Source organism: Sorghum bicolor, chromosome 6 (genome assembly GCF_000003195.3).
Source record: "Sorghum bicolor cultivar BTx623 chromosome 6, Sorghum_bicolor_NCBIv3, whole genome shotgun sequence".
NCBI lineage: Eukaryota > Viridiplantae > Streptophyta > Magnoliopsida > Poales > Poaceae > Sorghum > Sorghum bicolor.
The window spans coordinates 52,091,005-52,112,305 of record NC_012875.2 but is presented as its reverse complement, the minus strand read 5'-3'; the positions used below and the strand labels follow the sequence as shown (position 1 = coordinate 52,112,305).

Genomic DNA, 21,301 nt, shown 5'->3' with positions numbered 1-21,301 from the left:
CACGGGCTGTATTTGATTTCTGTACAGACACCGCCGTGATGTAGGAGTATTTTTTCCCCCCCTTTCATTCACAGCAAGAATTGATGTCTCTTGGCTCTGTCGATCGGTCTGTCCCAATGAGTGCTATTGTCCTTCCTAGCACTGGCTACTACTCCTTTTCTACGGCATTATTGGTCAAGTACGTTCAATGAATTTGACATCAAGCGCGGAAAAAGTAGCTCCGGTCGAACAATTGAATGGACAATGGAGTAGCATCCAGGCAACCTCAAATCAAACCAGTATAAGGCACGTTAACTCTCGGGTTTTCTTCAGTCTGTATAGTAGTGGTAGTGCAGTCCATCTCTGAACTCCCAAACACTGCCCCCCAAGTCGCCAAATCCAGTAGCGGGTCTCGAATCAGACAGACCAGGCCGATTTGGAATTGGAGCTTGTGTTTCACGACCGGAGCGCGACACCGACAGGCATCTCCCCGCTGACGAACCCTGTGCCTTGCTTGCTTGCTGGTTCGAGCACACGAGCATCATCCTCATCGAATCGAATCATCTAAACTAAGAAAAACGACGTTGATTCTGACTGAAAATAAACCTTGCAGCAGCTCGAAGGCAGGCCAGGGGCCCCGTTTCATGCACCCCACAAGTCGTCCCCAACCAAAGTTGTTGCCACGTTCGTTCAGCTGGACCCCCCGAGCCGGCGCGCCCGGAGCCTGGCCTGGACCTTCCCCCCTTGCACTCCGAGCTCCCGGCACGAAGCTTCTGCCCTCATCAGGTTCCCCTAATTAACCGGGATCACCGCCGGTGATGCGCGTGCGTCGTCGGTGCTGCCACACCCCGCACGCGTCGTCGGTGCTGCCGGCCGGCTGCCTGCTCCTCCTCCGTCTCGGTCTCCTCACCTACCTGATCATGGCTACAATATCCATTCGCAAATCGCAGTGGATACCCATCCCCGTTGAGCCGCACCGCCACGCAGACGCTGGTAGGATTCGAGTGCGCGCACGGGTGGCGCGTCGCGTCGCGCGCTACCTCCGCAGGTCCCAGGGCCCAGGCGAACCAACAGCACGCGGCGCCGCAGGTGCAGTGATCGATCCAAGAAACGTGTTGGCGTCCGTGTGGTGGGCGGGCGTGGTCCGTGGGGGGCTCTGCTGCTCACCTTGTGGATCGCATGGCTCCCATGGTCCTCCTCCTGTGGTGCCACCTGCACATTGCACGAGCGCGACGGCGCGCGTGCCTGCTGGCGCGGGGGTGACGCTGACGCACGTACGATGCGCGAACGGAGGAGTGCCGCAGCAAGTCAAGGAACTGTGCTGTCCTGGACGGTACTAGCTAGTGCACGGCTGCTAATTACTCTCTGCTTTATCATGTATATTGCTGCCCTGTAGCTGTAGCTGTAGGAGGCTGGGGTCCGAGTCCGATCGACCGGCCGGGACCGGGAGGAGTCTCTCACTGTGCCTTGTGGACAGCTCGCCGTTCGCTTGTTTTGCACGCTTCGTTTTGTAGGCGCGTCAATGAGGTACCTACGGTTCAATTTGTATGTCAAGGTAGATTGTAAACGTCTGGGTTTACAGAAGAAGGTATTGGAGTACAAGAGAGCTGGACCAGGAAATATGCTAATCATGGGGTTTTCAGTAAGCGATCGAGATGCAAATGAGCTTAGTCTCTTTAGAGCTAGATGGAAAGACAGAACATACTTGAACTATAGTGACACGCAAAACATCACTAGCCATGAAATAAATACTCTAGATGAATTACAATCCTCCTGTAGAGAGGCATTATATTGACAATTATGCAAGATTTTATGGCTACTATTCTTTTTTTCCATCTAATGCTGCACTCTTCGTTTTTAACTCCTATGATGTAGCCGACACACACCCATTCTCCTTCCCCTCATCTCCTATGACATAGCCGCCTCTTTCATGCACCTCTATTTCCTCCTCTATCTTATGTGATCAATACCATATCCCGATCCATAAATGATCACCACCGCCGCCGCCGCCGCAACACCTATATCAAGAAACGACATTTATGTTTAGAACGGATGGTGTAGATTATAAAAATATAGGGTTTACAGAAGAACATAGGAATCGAAGAGAATTAGACTAGGAAATATGCTAACCATGAGCTTTTTAGAGCGCGAGATGCAAGTGAGCTTAGAGCTAGATGTAACGACGGACATAGTTGAACTAATGGGATGCAAAAGAGCACTAGCTTTGAAACAAAATTCTATATGAATTTTCCTATCATTTTGTGGAGAGGGACAATATTGACAATTCTACAAGGTTCTATGGCTAATATTTTTTTCCCGGCTAATGTTATCTAGCTCTAGAAAATAGAGATATACTTCAACTTCCTCTTTGTCTCAAATCTCAACTACCACGCCAATAGCTTCGCCTCGCTTACCCTCTCCCCTCTTCGTTTATCTCCAGTGGTGTAGCCGCCACACACCCACATCTTTCTCCAACTCTCTCTCTCCTATGACATAGCTGCCTCATTCGTCCATGCCCATTTCCTCCTCTATCTTCTGCGATCAATATCGTATCTTGATCCATAAATGGTCATCACCACCACCTCACCTACATCAAGCTGCACAAGGCGTTCTGTTGTTGGGCACTCCTATATGCATGAATGCTGAGATATTGCTAAGATACATCATATCTCATGGTTAGGAAACATTGATTATGTAATCAAGGTTGACCATGCATGATGATTTGTAATATAAGATGTAAAGCACGCCGGAGGTTGTTTCCTGCCTAAACACACAATGGTGACGCCAAAAGGCAACACCCTCAATCCAATTTTATACAACACTAGAGTATGAAAAGAGAAGTCCTCAAATACCAACAATACCATTGGAAAAAGGCTAAACTGGCGGACGTCGTTGAGTGCAGCAGAGGGTTAGCCTTGGTAATAAATAATAGAGTAAAAAAAGTATAAAAAAATGGCTCCGGTGGTTCGTTATTTCCAATAGCAAGAGGGTAGGAGCTACTGCAGTCCCCTTCACATTGAGAATGAGAAAACAAACAAAACAGAAACAAGTTGCACTCCCCAAACATTCTACCAAGAGCACGACTTTAGAATGATCGTCGTTTAATAATCATCACAATAGCGGTCAATGGCACGTTGGTGACCGACGACGCACACGCCACACGGCATAGAAATGCATATATTATAGAAAAATTACAAACACGGAGAATGGTTGGTCTCGATCGATGACGTCCGGGAGCCATCACTCTCGCTGCTTTTCTTTTCGCACAATGATTCGGTGTGTGTGGGGGTCCACCGGGTTAGTACATCACGGAAAGAGAGCAGCCAGAGGCTAGCGAGCGCCATATATATGCACTGGCACTGCACTTGACTCGGAGCATGCACGGAGCCAGCATTTGGTGGTGATTCGCCGCTCTTCTCTTCTTCCATTTCCATCAGCAAGCCTCCCTCCTCTGTCCACCCTGTCCCCAGCTTATCCAGGAAGGCACAGCCAAGCCAAGAACGCATCGTCACTCGCCAGCAACAAAGGAGCGAGCACGCCGAGCAGAGGAGGACTTGTTTTTTCTCTACCAGTCGCGGACACTCCTCCCAGTCTCCCACAGCTCGAAATGTTCAGGGGTTGCGGCCTGTTCGCGTGCGCCCGCCGGGGCCGCGGCGACCACCTCAGGAAGCGCGGTGAGCTAGGCGGCGCGAGCTCGCGTGTTGCGCCGGCCGAGCCGGAGCCGGTGTGCGTGGACTACGAGGCCGAGGCAGAGGACAGCAGCGGCGGCGCCGCGCCCGCGCGGCAGCTGGCGTGGGCGGAGGTGGAGACCGCCACGGGCGGGTTCTCGTCCAAGGTGGTCGGCCGCGGCGGGTTCAGCACCGTGTACCTCGCCTCGCTCTCCTCGTCGCGGCTCGGCGCCGTCAAGGTCCACTGCAGCAGCGAGCGCCTCCACCGCGCGTTCCGCCGGGAGCTGGACGTGCTCCTCTCCCTCCGCCACCCGCACATCGTCCGCCTCCTCGGCTACTGCGACGAGCGCGACGAGGGCGTGCTGGTGTTCGAGTACGCGCCCAACGGCGACCTCCACGACGCGCTCCACGGGCACGGCGGCGTCCTCCCCTGGGCGCGCCGCGTGGCCGTCGCGCTCCAGGTGGCCACGGCGCTGGAGTACCTCCACGAGGGCCGCGACCCGGCCCCGGCCGTCATCCACGGCGACATCAAGGCCTCCAACGTCCTCCTCGACGCCAACATGGACGCCAAGCTCTGCGACTTCGGCTTCGCGCACGTCGGCGTCTCGGCCACCATGGGCGGCGGCCGGCGGCCTTCGGACCGCGCCGTCATGGGCTCCCCGGGCTACGTCGACCCGCACCTCCTCCGCTCCGGAGTGGCCACCAGGAAGAGCGACGTGTACAGCTTCGGCGTGCTGCTGCTCGAGCTCTTGACGGGCAAGGAGGCCGTCTGCCGCGAGACGGGGCACCGGCTCACGGCCGCGGTGAGGCCTCAGCTCGGCGACGGCCAAGTGTCGGACGTTCTGGACCAGAGGCTGGGAGGAGACTACGACGCCGCTGAGGCGGCCGCCGTGGCGGAGATCGCCATGCAGTGCGTCAGTGACACCCCCGGGCTCCGGCCATCCATGGCCGACGTCGTGCGCGTGCTCCAGGAGAAGACCTCCGCCGTTGGATCGAGACTGGACCGCAAGATGTTGGTGTCCTAAATTAGACGCATGCCGCAGATTGTAAATATATCCTTGTTGGTGCTAGAATTATGTTGAGGATAGTTAGCAGAAGAATTGGCGCAGTGAGATGAGGTAGGAAAAAAAATGAAGCTTTGAGATCACTAGATCCTGATAGAAAATTTTGTCATGCCATGGAGTGTTTGTTGAATCGGGAACACAGTAGTACTATTTTCATTCATCAATTTGCCTTGTTGTCTTTGTTGATGGAGTATATCACAGATTTGGTGGGTTGCAAGGAACTGGTGATTTCTTGAGCCACTCACTATGAGTAGACTTTTCACATGTACTTCTGAGATCATTGGTGAGGTCTGAACTCTGAACGATTGCATGACACGGTGCTCAGATGAATCTGCTCCAACGAACGGCAATTTTAATATGCATGCAAGTGAACCTACAAAAAGGATTAAGATGACCAATTATTGGCAAGACGAATTGGTCCAGAATTATGTTGAGCTAGCTAGCCCTAGCCTCACCAGTAAGCGCTCTCCAAAATGAGTGCCACCACCAGAAAGCGTTTTCTCCAATCAAAGCCAGATTCCTTTTTCACGACGGTCGTCTTTCCAGCGCTAATTTTAGATCAGCCACATGCCCCCTCCCACTGGCAGCAGCAGCCAACTTCTGATCTGTTTGAATCATGCCTGAGCATAATCATATAGGAGCATTGTTCTTTCCTCAAGTTCAGGAATTAAAAGAGGGGAAAACATAGGGAAAAACTCCAAGCAAAGATAAGATTGTTTTTAAGGAGAGTTCTGACTCCTCAAGCTAAGATGGATCCACAACTTAGACAAAGATACACGATCCGATCTTGAAATGTGCGACATGTAAACTGCTTGCCCACATGTCCTTACTCCTTAGTCCTTACTGAAGATGTTGCAGTACTCTTTCACTTTTGCAGCCTTCGTGAACTTTCCTTGTGCTGAAGAAAGGAACTTCCCTGATCCTGACCACTACTTTGCATTGCACATTTCAAATTGAACCCACGAGAAAAGATGCCCAAACGGCAGCGCCCCACAGCCTGCCGTGAGCAACGGTGCGCGCGAGCTCTGTGTGACGATCTGAGCTTTCGGTCGATGCTTCTCCATCGCTGCATCACGAAAAAAACGAACGGGTCATAAGAAAGGTTTGAGCGAAAACGATGCAGATTAGGTGCTCTCTGTGACATCCCAACAAACGATACGCCCTTTATATATTATAAAAACTATGACGCATCGAAGGTTATAGCAATATTCCAAGAAAACTGGGAAAATTGCGCTGTATTCCTTGTGGCCTAAACTGGATGCATTGGCTTTATTATTAGCATGGGTATATTTAAATATACTAGTACTAATAGTTAGCTAGCTAATAATTAGTATGAGTTTGTTTTGAACCTACTAACAATTAACTAGCTAATTATTATTATGAGTCTGTTTGAGTCTATCGGTACTAGCTAGCTAATTATTAGCGATGGAATGTTTAAAGACGCCTACTAAGGCAGTCTCAATGGAAGGTTTCAGTTACAATTTTCAAGACGTCGAACTTAACATGAAACGGGTCTCTCTCGGTCCATAGTTTCATCGGCACAGTTTCATGGTGTTATTTTTTAGCCGTAGGTCTCTTACGCGCACGAGATGAAACAAACTAAAGGTTTAGTAGAGGTTTTATATGCAGTTTTCAATGTTTTAGAAACAATGCTGACTCGTTTCGTCCCTATGAAACGTTTCCCTTGTCTCTCCTCCTCGATATATGAAAAGCTCTATTTCTGATAATGTGACACTCTATTTAATGTGTATGAAATCCTCATAAAATATGCATTGAGACTGGCCTAATACATTGCTAATACGTGATTTACAACTATTAGCAGCTAGTATTAGCAACTCTAGACAGCTAGTGTAACTAATAGCTAGCGGCCCGAACTAATAGCTAGTTGGTCTATTAGCAGGTCTGGCTTGATCCACTGGTACCAATTTTAGCTACTAACTATTAGAACTATTGGATTCAAACGGGTTCTTAGACCATGTTTGGATTCATTAGTTATTAATAGTGAGCTAGCTAATAGCACATAGCTACCTAGCTTACTATTGTTAAGCAATGAGATATTTATCGTTAGCTAGGTATTCAGCTGGCAATTAACTAGGCTATTAGATGGACCTATTTGAGGGCACTCACAATGCAGACTCTATGATAGAGTCTAAGGTTATTTATTATCTCGAACAATGTGGACTTAGAGTCTAAATAAGACTTGGAGTCTTATTTTTTCTACCTCTTTTTTCAATAAATATGCTGCCACGTTAGCAAAATATCATAAATAATATGTAATTAATTGTCTTGAACTCTGTGACAGAGTCTTGCATTGTGAGTGCCCTGATGCAAAGGAGCTAATTAACAACCCTTAGGGCACTCACAATGCAGACTCTATCATAGAGTCTAAAGTTATTTATTACCTCGAACAATGTGGACTTAGAGTCTAAATAAGACTTGGAGTCTTGTTTTTTCTACCTTTTTCTTCAATAAATATGCTGCCACATCAGCAAAATACCATAAATAATATGTAATTAATTGTCTTGGACTCTGTGATAGAGTCTTGCATTGTGAGTGCCCTTAGTATACCACTAGATGAGCTAGCTAGGTTCGAACCAACTTAAGGTGGGTGGTCGTCCTTTTTTCTAAATTTATTCTAAAAAGGTTAGTAGTATTTTTTTTCAATACTCTTTTCGGCTAGAAAAACGCTTGCCAAGAAGTTAAAGAATCTAAGTTTTGACAAATATATAATAAGGTATTAATGTTAATATATTTTTGTGGAATATATTTTTATAATAGAACTAATTTAAGATAAAAGAAAGTTGATATTTTTTATGAAGATAGTCAAAACTTAGGATTGTTTAACTTCTTAGTAATTTATTTTTTAAGATACAGGGAGCAATAAACAGCGCGTTTACATTGATAACAAGTTTAGATGGCCACTGTGATTTCGTCCACGACACTTGGGCCTTGTTTAGTTTTTTTTTTTTTGCAAAATGAACACTAGCACTTTCGTTGTATTTAACAAATATTGTTCGAACTAACTAGTTTTAAAAAAATTGTCCTAGATAAAATGTGTAATTAGTTATTTTTTATCTATATTTAATATTTCATACATGTATCATAAAATTCGATATAACGAAAAATCTAAAAAAAATTGCAATTTTTTTTGAAAAGTAAACAAGGCCTTGCACACACTGCCGCTACAGACCCGCGGCGGTACGTTCGAGTAGTAGGCGCGTGACGACTGATGATGAGCCACAAGCGCGACGGAGAAGTCATGGCCACGGCTTGTCCGTACCTGCCTGAGCCTGTTGAAGATGGGCTGTCAGTCACTGATGCCAACAAACTCCTGCGTCAATAGTTAGTGATGACCTGAGCTGTGTGGCGCGTGGCCAGCGAAACCTCGGTGAATTGCCCATTCCTTCCGGTTCCAGTGGAATGCATGATTGCAGGCACCCTCATGTTCTACGAATATACTAGTATTTAGTAGTAATTCCGAATTAGTAGTGGGTTTAGTAGTTCTGGTAAGCTCCCAGACTCCCAGTACCGTTGATACTTGATTGGTGATTGGCCTATAATATAATCAAAGACGCACTCTTGCTCATAATACCCATGTGGCCGTGTCGTGGACTCGCGGCTCCACCTCCTCCGTTTTGTTTATGCAAAGGGCTCTCTTTGGAGATCACGTGCGGCGCGGCAGATTTTAGTTTCCGGCCAACTTCGCCGATGGGCAAAGGTGCTATGCTCTCCTACTTTTTTTTCTTTCTTTTGTATAAACAAAGGTACTTACTAGTAGCACTATGCGTATGCGCGTGGTGATGACAATCGTGAACTGCAAGCACAGTATACAAAGAAGAACACGTATCCCATGTGTGAAAATAGGGTGGTCCATGATAGGCCGAGATTCAACACGGACAAATCAAAGGGCACTTTTTTCCCCCTACTACTCCTACATAAAACTGTTGTTTTTTTTTCTTTTAATTAACACGGATCGTCCATCCGTGAAAAGTAGATTACACACAAACTCCTTTCCTATCCGATCCGATCGATCGTTTGTGTCTTTATTGTCGTGCCGCTTTGAACTCTTGGCTCTCTGAACGCTCCGCGACGGGGGTAATCCTAGTTCACAGCTTTTGTCGTTCACTGAAATCGTCCCCATCTCATCTGTCCCACTCCATCCGACGGAGCATTTCCGCACGTTTCTCTAAAATCCGAGGTTATCAGGGTCCTAGACACCAATGTGACTACTTTGGGTCAAAATGTTGATAATATTAATATTCATCACAGCACGGAATATTTACATCGTGTCGGCATGGCACGAACGTAAGAATTATCCATGCCTAGGATTTTGGCATGGTGGGATATAGGACTCAACCTTTCATTTTAGGTTGTGCTTGATCCGCATAGTACTACATTGACAGTTTGTGCAGAAGGGTAGAATTGATTTTTGGAGGCGAGTGAGTCCGTCTCCAATACATCACTTACATAAATCTAGGTTTCCAGAGGTGGGTGTATATCCTAATTCTAAATTGTCGGACGTTCGTTCAACTTCAATAGAGTGAAAGGTCAGTTCAAATCCTCTCTTTCCTTTTCTGTCTCACTACTTCAGATTTATTTTTCCTTTTTTGTTCATGCGTACTATTTGTAAGCATTCGCTCTTTTCAATTCCGATGAAACCATACATGGTGCACATCATATAAATTGACCCACTTATTTTCCTCACTCCTGTATGGTGCACATCATATAAATTGACCCACTTATTTTCCTCACTCCTACCTCACGCACGTACGTCCTTCTTCATTTTTTATTTCGTTTTTGTATTATGTGATTTTTTTTAGTATTCTTGTCATTTTTATACTTTTTTCCTTCTTTTATTTATTTATTTTTAGCAATATTGGCAAGTAGTATAGAATATCTTTTGTACACAAGTTGTATAGGATAACTTATGTATCCAAGTTATGTTGGATGACTTTTCTACATGTTGTATTTCATAACTTTTATGTTTAAAAGTTTTGATATAGTTTATAAATTAATTTGTTCCTTTGTGTTATCAAGGTTATAAAAGTAAAAGTAATGTTGTATAATTTAGCATGCTTAACTTATTTGTGGAAGTTATTATTTAGGTACTATTAGTTATGTGCGCACAGAAAGAGAATGTACAACTTAGAAGAGATGCACCACGTTGTTGCGTGAGAGGAGAGAGGGGGCTAAAAGGTGAGTAAGGAGATATGAGTTAGGGTTTCATTTTCTACATATATTATGACTTGAGATGGACTGCTTTAACCGGCAGTGGGCTTGACCATATTAAGAGAGGCGGGTCTCTTTAGGGGGGCCTGGCTCTGAAAATAGCCTTTATTTTCGGAGACAAACCTCTTGAGAGGCCTGCCTCTATGTTCGGAGGCACACAATGTTTGACTATCTTTGTAAATAAAACATCAGCCTCCAAAAATCCTCAATTATTTTAGGAGATAATTATTTTTTTGATCGCCTCTGTTAATGATAGGGTAGTGTCTTGTGAAATCATTTATGTAGTAGTGGCACAACACGAAAATAGCACTAGTACATCTACAATACAATGTAGTTTTCTTGTATTTACTATACTAACTCCTCTCTAATTCTTAAATAGATCATAAAAATTATTAAAACTTTTTATAAAAAATAGTAGATACAAAATATATATATTCATGTCAAGAGCAGATAAGGCCCTGTTTAGTTCCCCACCCAAAAATTTTTCATCCATCCCATCGAATCTTTGGACACATGCATGGAACATTAAATATAGATAAAAAAATAAACTAATTACACAGTTTAGTTGAGAATCGCGAGACGAATCTTTTAAGCCTAGTTAGTCCATGATTAGCCTTAAGTGCTACAGTAACCCACATATGCTAATGACAGATTAATTATGTTTAATAAATTTGTCTTGCAGTTTCCCGACGAGCTATGTAATTTGTTTTTCTATTAGTTTCTAAAAACCCCTCCCGACATCCTTTCGACACATCCGATGTGACACTCAAAAAATTTTCGTTCCCAATCTAAACAGGCCCTAAAAGAAAACAAGCAATTTTTTTAAGGGTTATGCTTGGGCCAACCCAACACAAAAAGTATGCTGAGGCCCATAGACCGAAGCAAAAACTTATCATGTCATACGTCCCTTTTTAATTGTCACCTGCGTTTCCAGAAAATAACTGTTGACAATTATATATTAAATAATATTAGTATTTCTAAGACATAATTAGTATCATTAGAAAGATCTTTGAATCTAGTATCTATTAATAGTTTTTTAACAAATATTGCACGTATTTTCTATAAATCGAGTAAAACTTATAGCACGCACACCAATGTCAACAGTTAAAAAGTGACAAAGGGAGTACGGAGCAAGAGAAAACCGTACCATACTGGCAAGGCATGGCCAAAGTCTCACTTTTATAATCCAGGCCTTGTTTAGTTCTGAAAAAATTTCGGATTTCGCTACTGTAGCACTTTCGTTTTTATTTGACAAATATTGTCCAATCATAAACTAACTAGGATCAAAAGATTCGTCTCGCGATTTACAGACAAACTGTGTAATTAGTTTTTATTTTTGACTATATTTAATGCTTCATGCATGTGCCGCAAGATTTGATGTGACGAAGAATCTTGAAAACTTTTTGGATTTCGGGGTGAACTAAACAAGGCCCCAACATTATGTCGAGCAACCGTGTTGTCCACAGGCAGAGCGAAATTTGCTAAAGAAACTTTCGTTTTGATGAAGAAACAAGTAGAGTGAAATCCGCGAGCACAGGCTTTCGCTTCTTATAAGGCCCACCCTGTGATACGTAGCATAATATTGGTCGGAACCCAGCAGCACGGCCCAACATGCAAACACTCCATCCCTCAACATCCTATTGCTTAAGCCCACGTCAGATCAGATCAGATTAATTTAAATACCAATCGAAACCTGAAGTGAAAAAACCTTCGCAGCTCCCCACCTACATACGCAATTAGAAATGAACACATCGCTGAAGCGCGAATCTATATATTTAAACTTTTTTGTTTGTTTTAAATCTACTTTTGTCGAAAAGATTTACAAATCTAGACATACACAATTACAAATCTAGACATATTTAGTGGGGTCGACCCTCCACTACCAGCCATAAACATCTCCATCTGTAAAAGAAAGTATGTACATGATCTATTATTTTAATATATTGTTGTATATGTGATACTAATATTCAGTTTAACTAGCATGTTAGAAATTTACATGTTAATATCTATTTCGCCATAATTTATGCTATGTGTATTTAATCATAATTTATGCTATGCGTATTTAATCATAAAGTTGCCTAATTTTCCAACAGATGTCCCCTTAATCTGCAGGAGCGCACGGGCGCGGGTGTGGGGACGGCTCAGTTCAACCACTTCTGCGAGTCTTGGGGGGCGTTTGGTTGCCCGCATGCGCCCTGGCGAGGCCCATCTGATGTAGGTGGAGCGTGTTTGGTTGCCTGGATGTGATATCGGAACACACTGAGCTCATGCAAATAAGCCATGCTAGCTAGGCTCAAGAGGAACCAGAATCGAGTGTATCTAGCGAGCCAAGTTCGCATGATCAACACAACTAATAACGTCATTAGCATATAATTAGTGAACATTAAGTGATTTTAAAATAAATTAAGGTTGTATAAGGTAAATTAAATTTTATTATAATATAATATCGTAAATAATTAATATTTTAGTAATTATTTTAATATATTTATATTACATGATTTATACTCATGCGGGTAACCAAACAACGTCTCTTGACTACATGTGTGCAAGAAACCAAACGATCCATGCGGGCAAGCAAACGGAAATCTTCCCTGGCTGAATTTAACATTGCTCCATACAGCGTGGTTCTATTGTTCCGTCCGCGCTGCTGGGCCACTGCTGTTTCCATTTTCCATTGCAGCCACAGCCAGCATCAGCGGAGGAAATGAATGTGACGTACGATACACTGTTGTCTCGCTAGTCGCTCCTGCTGCCTGAGCCATGACCATGAGCCCGTGGGCCGCTCGGTGGACGCGCGAGTGCATGGCCACAACAATGGCAGCAGAAAGTGAAATGCTGGCCGCCGGTCAAATGGACTATAGGGAGTAGAGTCAAATGATGCTACACGGAGACCCGGATCGCCGGACGTTGCACACTTTGTACCGGTGCACCGGCACATACGTACACGCGCCACTCCTGTGAGAGAATCACGTTGGGCCTTTTTAGATCACCAAAAAACCAAAAACTTTCTAAAATTTTCTGTCACATCGAATCTTACGGCACATGTATAAAACACTAAATATAAACGAAAATAAAAATTAATAGCGCAGTTTAAGTGTAAACCGCGAGATGAATCTTTTAAGCCTAGTTACTCCATGATTGGACAATGTTTGTCAAATAAAAACGAAAGTGCTACAGTCCCGAAAACAAAAAAGTTTTTGGAACTAAACAAGGTCTTGGATAAATCCGGTTCCGAGAAAGTTTAATAATACAACCCACTTATTAACTATAAGATTCTTTACAGTCTTCTTCCAGCCGACCCATATAATAGTTAGTTATTCACTATTAATACATGGTCCACTTATCTCTCTCACAAAATTTTTTGGTTCATATGTCTAAGTTGGCTGTAAGAGCAAGTATTATAGTGTGCTGTAAACTGGCTAAATGCTGAGGTGGAGGAGAGAAGAGAGAGGAGAAACAGGTTGTAAGCTTACAGCCAGGCACAGTAACCAATATTTTGTGAGAGAGATAAATAGGCTATGTATTAATAGTGAATAGTTAACTATTGTGTGTGTGGGTTGGGAGAAGGCTGCAAGAGATCTTGCAGCAAGCAAGTGGCCTGTATTATTAAACTTGCTCTAAGCTTACAACCTGCTTCTTCTCTCTCCTCCCTTCTCTCCTCCACCTCAGCATTTAGCTAGTTTAGGGTACTCACAATGCAAGACTCTATCATAGAGTCCAAGACAATTAATTACATATTATTTATGGCATTTTGCTGATGTGACAGTATATCTATTGACAAAAAGGTAGAAAAAATAAGACTCTAAATCTTATTTAGACTCTAAAGACACTCATAATGCAGACTCTATCATGGAGTCTAAAGTTATTTATTACTCTGAACAATGTGGATTTGGAGTCTAAATAAGACTTGAAGTTTTATTTTTTCTACCTCTTTCTTCAATAAATATGCTGTCACATCAGCAAAATATCATAAATAACACGTAATTAATTGTCTTGGTTTCTTATAGAGTCTTGTATTAGGAGTGCCTTAAATCCATATTGTTAACTTTAAACTCTATGACAAAGTTTGCATGGTGAGTGTATAGCCCATCAATCGAGACCATGCAGTGATAATCTTGCTGCAGTTGCCGCATTGAAGAATGATAATTCCGGCAAACTACCACTGTAAATGCATTCAAGGCTCGTTCATCCATCCCAACGATGAAGGCTACGGCTACGATACGGCTATTGCGTGAAGCACATTGAAGGCTTGAAGCGTCGTGTCAGCGCGCAGCGCACAGCGCCAGTTGCAATAAATAGTAGGCCACCCAGACCGAGGGCTGGCAAGCTCTCACTTCGGCCTTGTTTAGTTTATCAAAAAGCAAAAAGTTTTTAATATTCTCCGTCACATCGAATCTTGCGGCACATGCATGAAGCATTAAATATATACGAAAGTAAAAACTAATTACACAGTTTAGCTGGAAATCGCGAGACGAATCTTTTGATTCTAGTTAGTCCATAATTGGATAATACTTGTCACAAACAAACGAAAGTGCTACAGTATCGAAATCCAAAATTTTTTCGAAACTAAACAAGGCCTTCGTCACAGCGTCGCTTTGTACAAGAGCGGGCTAGCGAGCTCGTCACTCTGAGCAGCAGGAGAGGAGAGAGAGAGGAAGAGGATGGGCGCCACCGCCACCGAGGCGGCGGAGGATGGCGCCGCCGTTGCCGGCGGCGCGCTCGGCCTGGGCCTCGGGGAGACGGTGCGCGAGCTGCGCGAGGCGTACGAGTGCGGGAGGACCCGGAGCGTGGCGTGGCGGCGGGCGCAGCTCCGGGGCCTCCTCAGGCTCCTCGAGGAGAAGGAGGCGGAGGCGTTCCAGGCGCTCCGCACGGACCTCGGCAAGCACCACGCCGAGGCCTACAGGGACGAGGTGACGTCCATCGCCGGCATTCAACCATCGCCTCTTCATCTTCCTCTTCTTTGTTTTTTTCTGACTGCGTTCGTGCCTTCGCTCTGTTTGATATGGATAGACATTGTCTTAGGTTTTTTTTTTCTTGGTTTTGTCAGGTCGGGGTGCTCATCAAGTCCACCAACGGCGCGCTGCAGCAGCTCGGCAAATGGATGACGCCGGAGAAGGCAAGCAAAGCCACGGCGAAATAATGCTTCAGTTCGAGCTGCCGTTGCTCCGGCCCGGCCAGCTCTCTGACTCTGATGCCTCTGTGTTCCTGTATCTGCGAACGCAGGTGTGGGTTCCGCTGATCGCTTTTCCGGCGACCGCGCAGGTGGTGCCGGAGCCGCTCGGTGTCGTCCTCGTCTTCTCCTGCTGGAACGTCCCCTTAGGTAAGGCCTTGTTTAGTTCACCCTAAAAAGGAAAAAGTTTTCAAGATTTTTCATCACATCGAATCTTACGGCACATGCATGAAACATTAAATATAGACGAAAGCAAAAACTAATTACACAGTTTAGCTGGAAATCGCGAGACGAATCTTTTAATTCTAGTTAGTCTATAATTTAATAATATTTGTCACAAACAAACGAAAGTACTACAGTACCGAAATCCGAAATCTTTTCGGAACTAAACAAGGCCTAACTATCAATCATTCAATCATATCGGCCTCCTCTCTTCAGATTCTTCAGAGGAAAAATCGCAATCTTCCAATTCATGTTAAACTGCTCCCTTGCACTGCTCGAGATGTCACGGTTTAATTTCACCTAAGTTCCGGCGTTCAGGCCCCGACACGTTGCAGCAGCACTGTATAACGCCAGTCTGTGTGTGCGTGTCCTACGCACGTAGTAGGACTCCAATTACTTCTCTCAACTGTAGTGGTGCATGCTGCTGAATGCGCATCTACCTGTCGGTCCTGTCCGGTTTTGTTTGTTTGTTTGTTTGTTTCAGCTATACGTTAATAGGTTTGGTGTTGGGTGGCGATCAAGCACTCCACTCTTTCCTAGCGTAGTGTAGTGACGGTAGTGAGTTAAGATACCTCCGAGAGTGATGCAATCCAACTGGTGCTAATAACGGAGCATACTGACAGCGACGACTGATGATGCTACAACTAGTTTTGATGCTCAAGCACTCCACTCTGACAGTCACGTTCAGTTAAGATACCTCCGAGGGTCTGGTGCTAATCACTCACCCCACTGACAGCTACCGATGCTAGAACGAAGACCGCATTAGCTTTGATGCTTTAATTTCTGTCCTCCGATGGATCGCGAATGTGTTGACAGTACCTGGCGCTGCCGTAGGGCCCCTTCTCCTTTCATCATCTTGTGCCATGTCTGTATATATATATATATATATATATATATATATATATATATATATATATATATATATATATATATATATATATATATATATATATATATATATATATATATATATATATATATATATATATATATATATATATATATATATATATATATATATATATATATATATATATATATATAGGACGCGTTTCTTTTACACGCGCGTGTAGTTACTCTCATCTATATATCTCTACATTTAAGGTGTATATGACCGGACGAAATGTATATAGACAAAGTATATGATCATACTAGATCATCTAGGTATATATATGTTAAGTATGCATGCATACATAGAGTATATGGTTATACTTGTTATATATAATATAGTAGTGGCATTTTAGTAATATATGTAAAATATATTTTTTTTTTGAAAAATTTTCGTATGGTAAGATCTAGAGTATCTTAATATGAGTATATAAACATACTCAAACCGATAAACAAGTATGAATACATACACAATGTAGTTTATTGAAGATGAGAGTAACTACACGTACGTGTAAAAAGAATTTCCCTATATATATATATATATATATATTCCTTCATCATGAAACGATTGTTTCCAGATGGAACATCCCAAGAAACTTGTATAGTTGGGAGCAAAAATTGTTCCTCTGAGAAGGGAAAAAGTTCCACTAGATAGTACAATAAAAATGTTTTGTTGGCAAGGGAAACCTATCTTTTAAAAGACTTCGGTACACAACCAAACCTACAAAGACCAGCTCAACAAGCAAAGACCCACACACTGACACACCTAATGACTGCTCCCAACATCCTAAAAAAACAATACAATTCTAGATTTGTTCTAAATCCAAATATGTTAAGTTTGACCATATTTGTTGAAAACAATTACCAATATTTATGATATCAGATAGGCATACAATAAAAATATACGCCATAATGATCTAATTATACTTATTAAATACTATAATTGTTAAACTTTTTATTGAGATGACAAATTAGTCTGCAAATTGCTTTTGGAACGAAGATTGGAGGGAGTAGAAAAAACTAAACCAGTGGCTATAGACATAACACATTACCAACAAAAACCACTACTCCCTCAGTTCCAAATTATAAGTCACTTTTGCTTTTTTGTTGTATCCATTTTGCTAGATGTATGTCTAGATATGGAGGTCGGAGGGAGTACATCAGATCTTCCTTGTTACCCTTGTCGGGGGCCCTTTGAAGTTTTCCATCCATGTTTTGACTCGGATCCATTTGTTCCTCAAACCCTCCAATCTCATCAGCATCTTTGAGGAGCACACACCATCTCTGCACAAAGTACATACCTCGTCAACAAATATAAGGACTTCTACCATTTGAAATATGTCCACAAAAATAAGGAGTTATGAGTACTCATCAGATCTAACTCTTAATTGCATAATTCAGGAGCAGAACACCCTTTAATTGTGCCAATCAGGGGGTATTCGCTCTTGAATTGCAACAATCAGAAGCTAGTCCTTTAGCTGTAATGAGGGACAATAGCCTAGAGTATTTTCCTATTCGACTTTGTCCTATAGATTCAAGAAGTCCGTTCATTTGTCGACGAAGGGAATACAAACTAGGTATTGCTAGTCGTTTTGGAAAGCAATGTTTTGCTTGTGTACAAAAGGAAAGAACAAAATGTTTCTAGTACGAAAAGAAAGAATTGTGCAGCTCTCAAAAAGAACATAATGTTTACTTGAGGAGAAAATTTGTTACAAAACCCATCAGAAAAAAATGGTCTGAATTCCACAATGAGTATGCTATAAGATAACTTCGAGTTGCATATGCAACATCCTTGGATGGACCTCTGTCCAACGGTTGAGAAAACACAAACACTCTAGTTGTCCACGGGGCACAAATTAGCCTGTTACCGGCACACATTGTGAGGATCTAGTATAGTGATTGCAAGTCCTCACTTCATGTTTTCCTTCTCTTTCCCTAGAGCTATCACCTATCAGAATTAAAGGTGCGATGTTTCTAGCAAATGGTTTTGCATACAATACAGGTCAAACGACTCAAAACCACATGACATGACCTATTGACCTTTGATAACTCCGAAGCAAACTAAACCGAGAAGAACACTCGTATGGAAAAATGGTTGCAAGCATTACCAAGAGCCCGATAGATCGATACAGTCATGCAGAGCAGCTAGTGCCATGTGAATACGTACTTTAGAGGCAGGGCCAGAGCATACTTGTACCGGATTCAGGGCCGGGGCAACACCGCAACAGTGACTGCGGGGGCTCCATGTGCCTTTTCTGAATGTGGGGGCGATTCCTCCAATCGTCTGTATAGTTTGAAAGGTTTCAGCTGCACGCTCTGAATGCAGTGGCATGAGACATCGATTCAGGCAATCAGGCGTTCAGGGGCCACATGCTGAGCGAGAGCGCCGGTGAGTGGTTTCAATGCGCAGAGCTTGAACTGACTGAGCAAGATTAGCATAAAATTTGCAATTTAGCATGGTGGCCTGGTGAGGTTGGTTACTTCTGTACTGGCGACTAGCCAATTTACCAGCTGTCCTGACCAGCACTCCAACTCCAGCCAGCTGAAATTGTCCAAAAATGTCCTTGCAGTAACCACTCCAAGATTAGTAGGAGTATGTACGTTCATGATTTTACCACTCGGTCGTAAATTGTTCGAGTACTGATTGTCGTCTGTGGTAGCAAGCGCTACTGCCTACGACCATCATAGTCATGTCACGTGTGTTGGTTCCACACACAGGTCTGTCGCTGGAGCCGCTGATCGGGGCGATAGCGGCCGGGAACGCCGTGGCTCTGAAGCCGTCGGAGATCTCGCCGTGCACCGCCAGGTTCCTGGCCGACAACATCGGGAGGTACATGGACCCCTCGGCGGTGAAGGTCATCCTGGGTGGCCCGGAGGTCGGGGAACAGCTGATGGAGCACCGCTGGGACAAGGTCCTCTTCACCGGTAAGCTACCATTTTTTTACCTGACGACCTGATGGTAAAGTGTTTGCCGAAGCACAAGTTCAGGGCGGTCATCACTTCAGCACGCTCTATCTATTGCCCCACGTACAGGGAGCCCGCGCATCGCGCGCGCCGTGATGGCCGCGGCGTCCAGGCACCTGACGCCCGTGGCGCTGGAGCTGGGCGGCAAGTGCCCGTGCATCTTCGACGCCATGGGCAGCGCCCGGGACCTGCAGATCTCGGTGAACCGTATCATCGCGGGCAAGTGGTCGTCCTGCGCCGGACAGGCCTGCATCGCCATCGACTACGTGCTCGTTGAGGAGCGCTTCGCGCCCATCCTGGTGCACTGCTGCCTCCTGTCTGACTAACTATATATTAATCCCCCGGCTTGTCGCTGATCATGCTTCGAGAATGTTTTGCAACTGACGTGCGTCACTGGTTGTGCGTCTTCGCTCGCTCTGAAGATCAAGGTGCTCAAGTCGACGCTGAAGAGGTTCTTCCAGGAAACGGATCACATGGCACGGATTGTGAACGAGCGCCACTTCGAGAGGCTGAGTAGCCTTCTAAAAGACAGGTCCGTGGCACCGTCCGTCCTGCACGGCGGCTCCATGGACGCCAAGAACTTGTGAGTTTGAACATCCGATGATTTACCAACTGGCTTCCTGTGTATAAACAAGCTGGTCACTGTTCTCCGACGAAAACTGTCCCAGGTACATTGAGCCCACGATACTGCTGAACCCACCGCTGGACTCCGCGATCATGACCGAGGAGATTTTCGGCCCCCTGCTCCCGATCATCACGGTAAATTCGTGAAGCCTGTGGCAGGTGGCGCCTTTTGCTCCCGTGTCCGGCCGGCGAACTGAAGTCTGAAGCTTTCTTTCTGGTTGAGTACACACAGGTCAAGAAGATCGAGGACAGCATCGCCTTTGTGAAGGCCATGCCGAAGCCGCTCGCCATCTACGCGTTCACCCAGGACGCCGCGCTGCGGCGACGGATCGTGGACGAGACGTCGTCCGGGTGCGTCACCTTTAACGACGCGGTGGTGCAGGTACTCCCTCCTACTACTAGGCGTAGCGCAGGCAGGAATTCATCACACAGATATGGTTCTTCTGGTGGTTGACTTGAGTTGTTCGCAGTACGCGATCGACGGGCTCCCGTTCGGCGGCGTCGGGCAGAGCGGGTTCGGACAGTACCATGGGAAGTACTCGTTCGAGATGTTCAGCCACAAGAAGGCGGTCATGAAGCGGGGCTACCTCTTGGAGCTGACACTCAGGTACCCGCCGTGGGACGAGAGCAAGGTCACCATGATGCGCTACCTCTACCGCTTCAACTACTTCGCCTTCGTCCTCTCCTTCCTCGGGCTCAGGAGATGAACTCTACTCCAGCATCAACGCAAGGATTGCACAGGGATTCGATTGTACCCAATAAACTGACAGTGGATGCAGGAATAAGCCAATATAGACAATATGCAGTAGCTGTGTTGCTTGTGATTGTGAGGAGCAAGTATCATCCTGCACTTCAAAACCCGTAAAATGTGCTAACCTGCATCCTATCTATGATTTGCCTGTAGTGAAAGTGTGAAACAAACAGTAAAATTCCTTTCAATCTTTAGCAGTACATTGGTCGGAGACGATCTATCCTCTGCATAAAAGCACGAAGTGCAAAGGAGCAAATGATTTGGACAAAGATGTCTCTTTTGCTTGTTTAATAGTGTTTCCCTAGAATCTGCAAAATATAAGTTCATAATGATGTACACACAATTTATAAGATGGGACCTTAACTAACAACCTTATTAATTAGTATTAACTACAGAGGGCCACTCGTCGTAGACTCTAATCGATTAAAAAGTTTAGACACCCAAAAAATATAATTTAGAGTTGATGGACCTAAATAGTATTTCTCGGTGCATTTTATACTCTTATCTTATTACAGATACAAAGCCCACAGCTATATATGGCAATGCAGCTCGCAGCCCGGTGGCCCGGCCGATGGCGTGGCTCGAGCATGTCCCGACTCCCGAGAGACTAGGCTGTGCCTGGGCCGCCACCTAGGCACGCGGCACGACCCATATAGTTGTGACTTGTATATATATATAAATGATGAATTATTAGTGAAAATAATGACATGTTTTAGGATTTGGTGAAAATGTTAATAAAAAT

General features: G+C 44.5%; 2 protein-coding genes across 2 annotated transcripts; both read left to right on the top strand.

Annotated features, from left to right (window-relative positions):
* LOC8155298 (probable receptor-like protein kinase At1g33260) lies at nt 3,335-4,875 on the top strand. Its single transcript, XM_002488997.2, has one exon. It carries the CDS (start codon nt 3,587-3,589, stop codon nt 4,670-4,672), a length of 1,086 nt encoding a protein of 361 aa, XP_002489042.1. The 5' UTR covers nt 3,335-3,586; the 3' UTR covers nt 4,673-4,875.
* Nucleotides 14,583-20,828, top strand: LOC8083334 (aldehyde dehydrogenase family 3 member F1). Its single transcript, XM_021462643.1, has 9 exons — nt 14,583-14,850; nt 14,988-15,056; nt 15,164-15,260; nt 18,939-19,145; nt 19,254-19,483; nt 19,607-19,767; nt 19,853-19,943; nt 20,041-20,190; nt 20,279-20,828. Exons 1-9 carry the CDS (start codon nt 14,602-14,604, stop codon nt 20,513-20,515), a joined length of 1,491 nt encoding a protein of 496 aa, XP_021318318.1. The 5' UTR covers nt 14,583-14,601; the 3' UTR covers nt 20,516-20,828.

Bases quoted from the DNA above. Each gene is read 5' to 3' on its own strand.
- LOC8083334 (XM_021462643.1), top strand. From the start codon at position 14,602: ATGGGCGCCACCGCCACCGAGGCGGCGGAGGATGGCGCCGCCGTTGCC. The intron at 14,851-14,987 runs GTGACGTCCATC...TGGTTTTGTCAG, and splicing joins CCGAGGCCTACAGGGACGAG to GTCGGGGTGCTCATCAAGTC. The intron at 15,057-15,163 runs GCAAGCAAAGCC...CTGCGAACGCAG, and splicing joins AATGGATGACGCCGGAGAAG to GTGTGGGTTCCGCTGATCGC.
- LOC8155298 (XM_002488997.2), top strand. From the start codon at position 3,587: ATGTTCAGGGGTTGCGGCCTGTTCGCGTGCGCCCGCCGGGGCCGCGGC.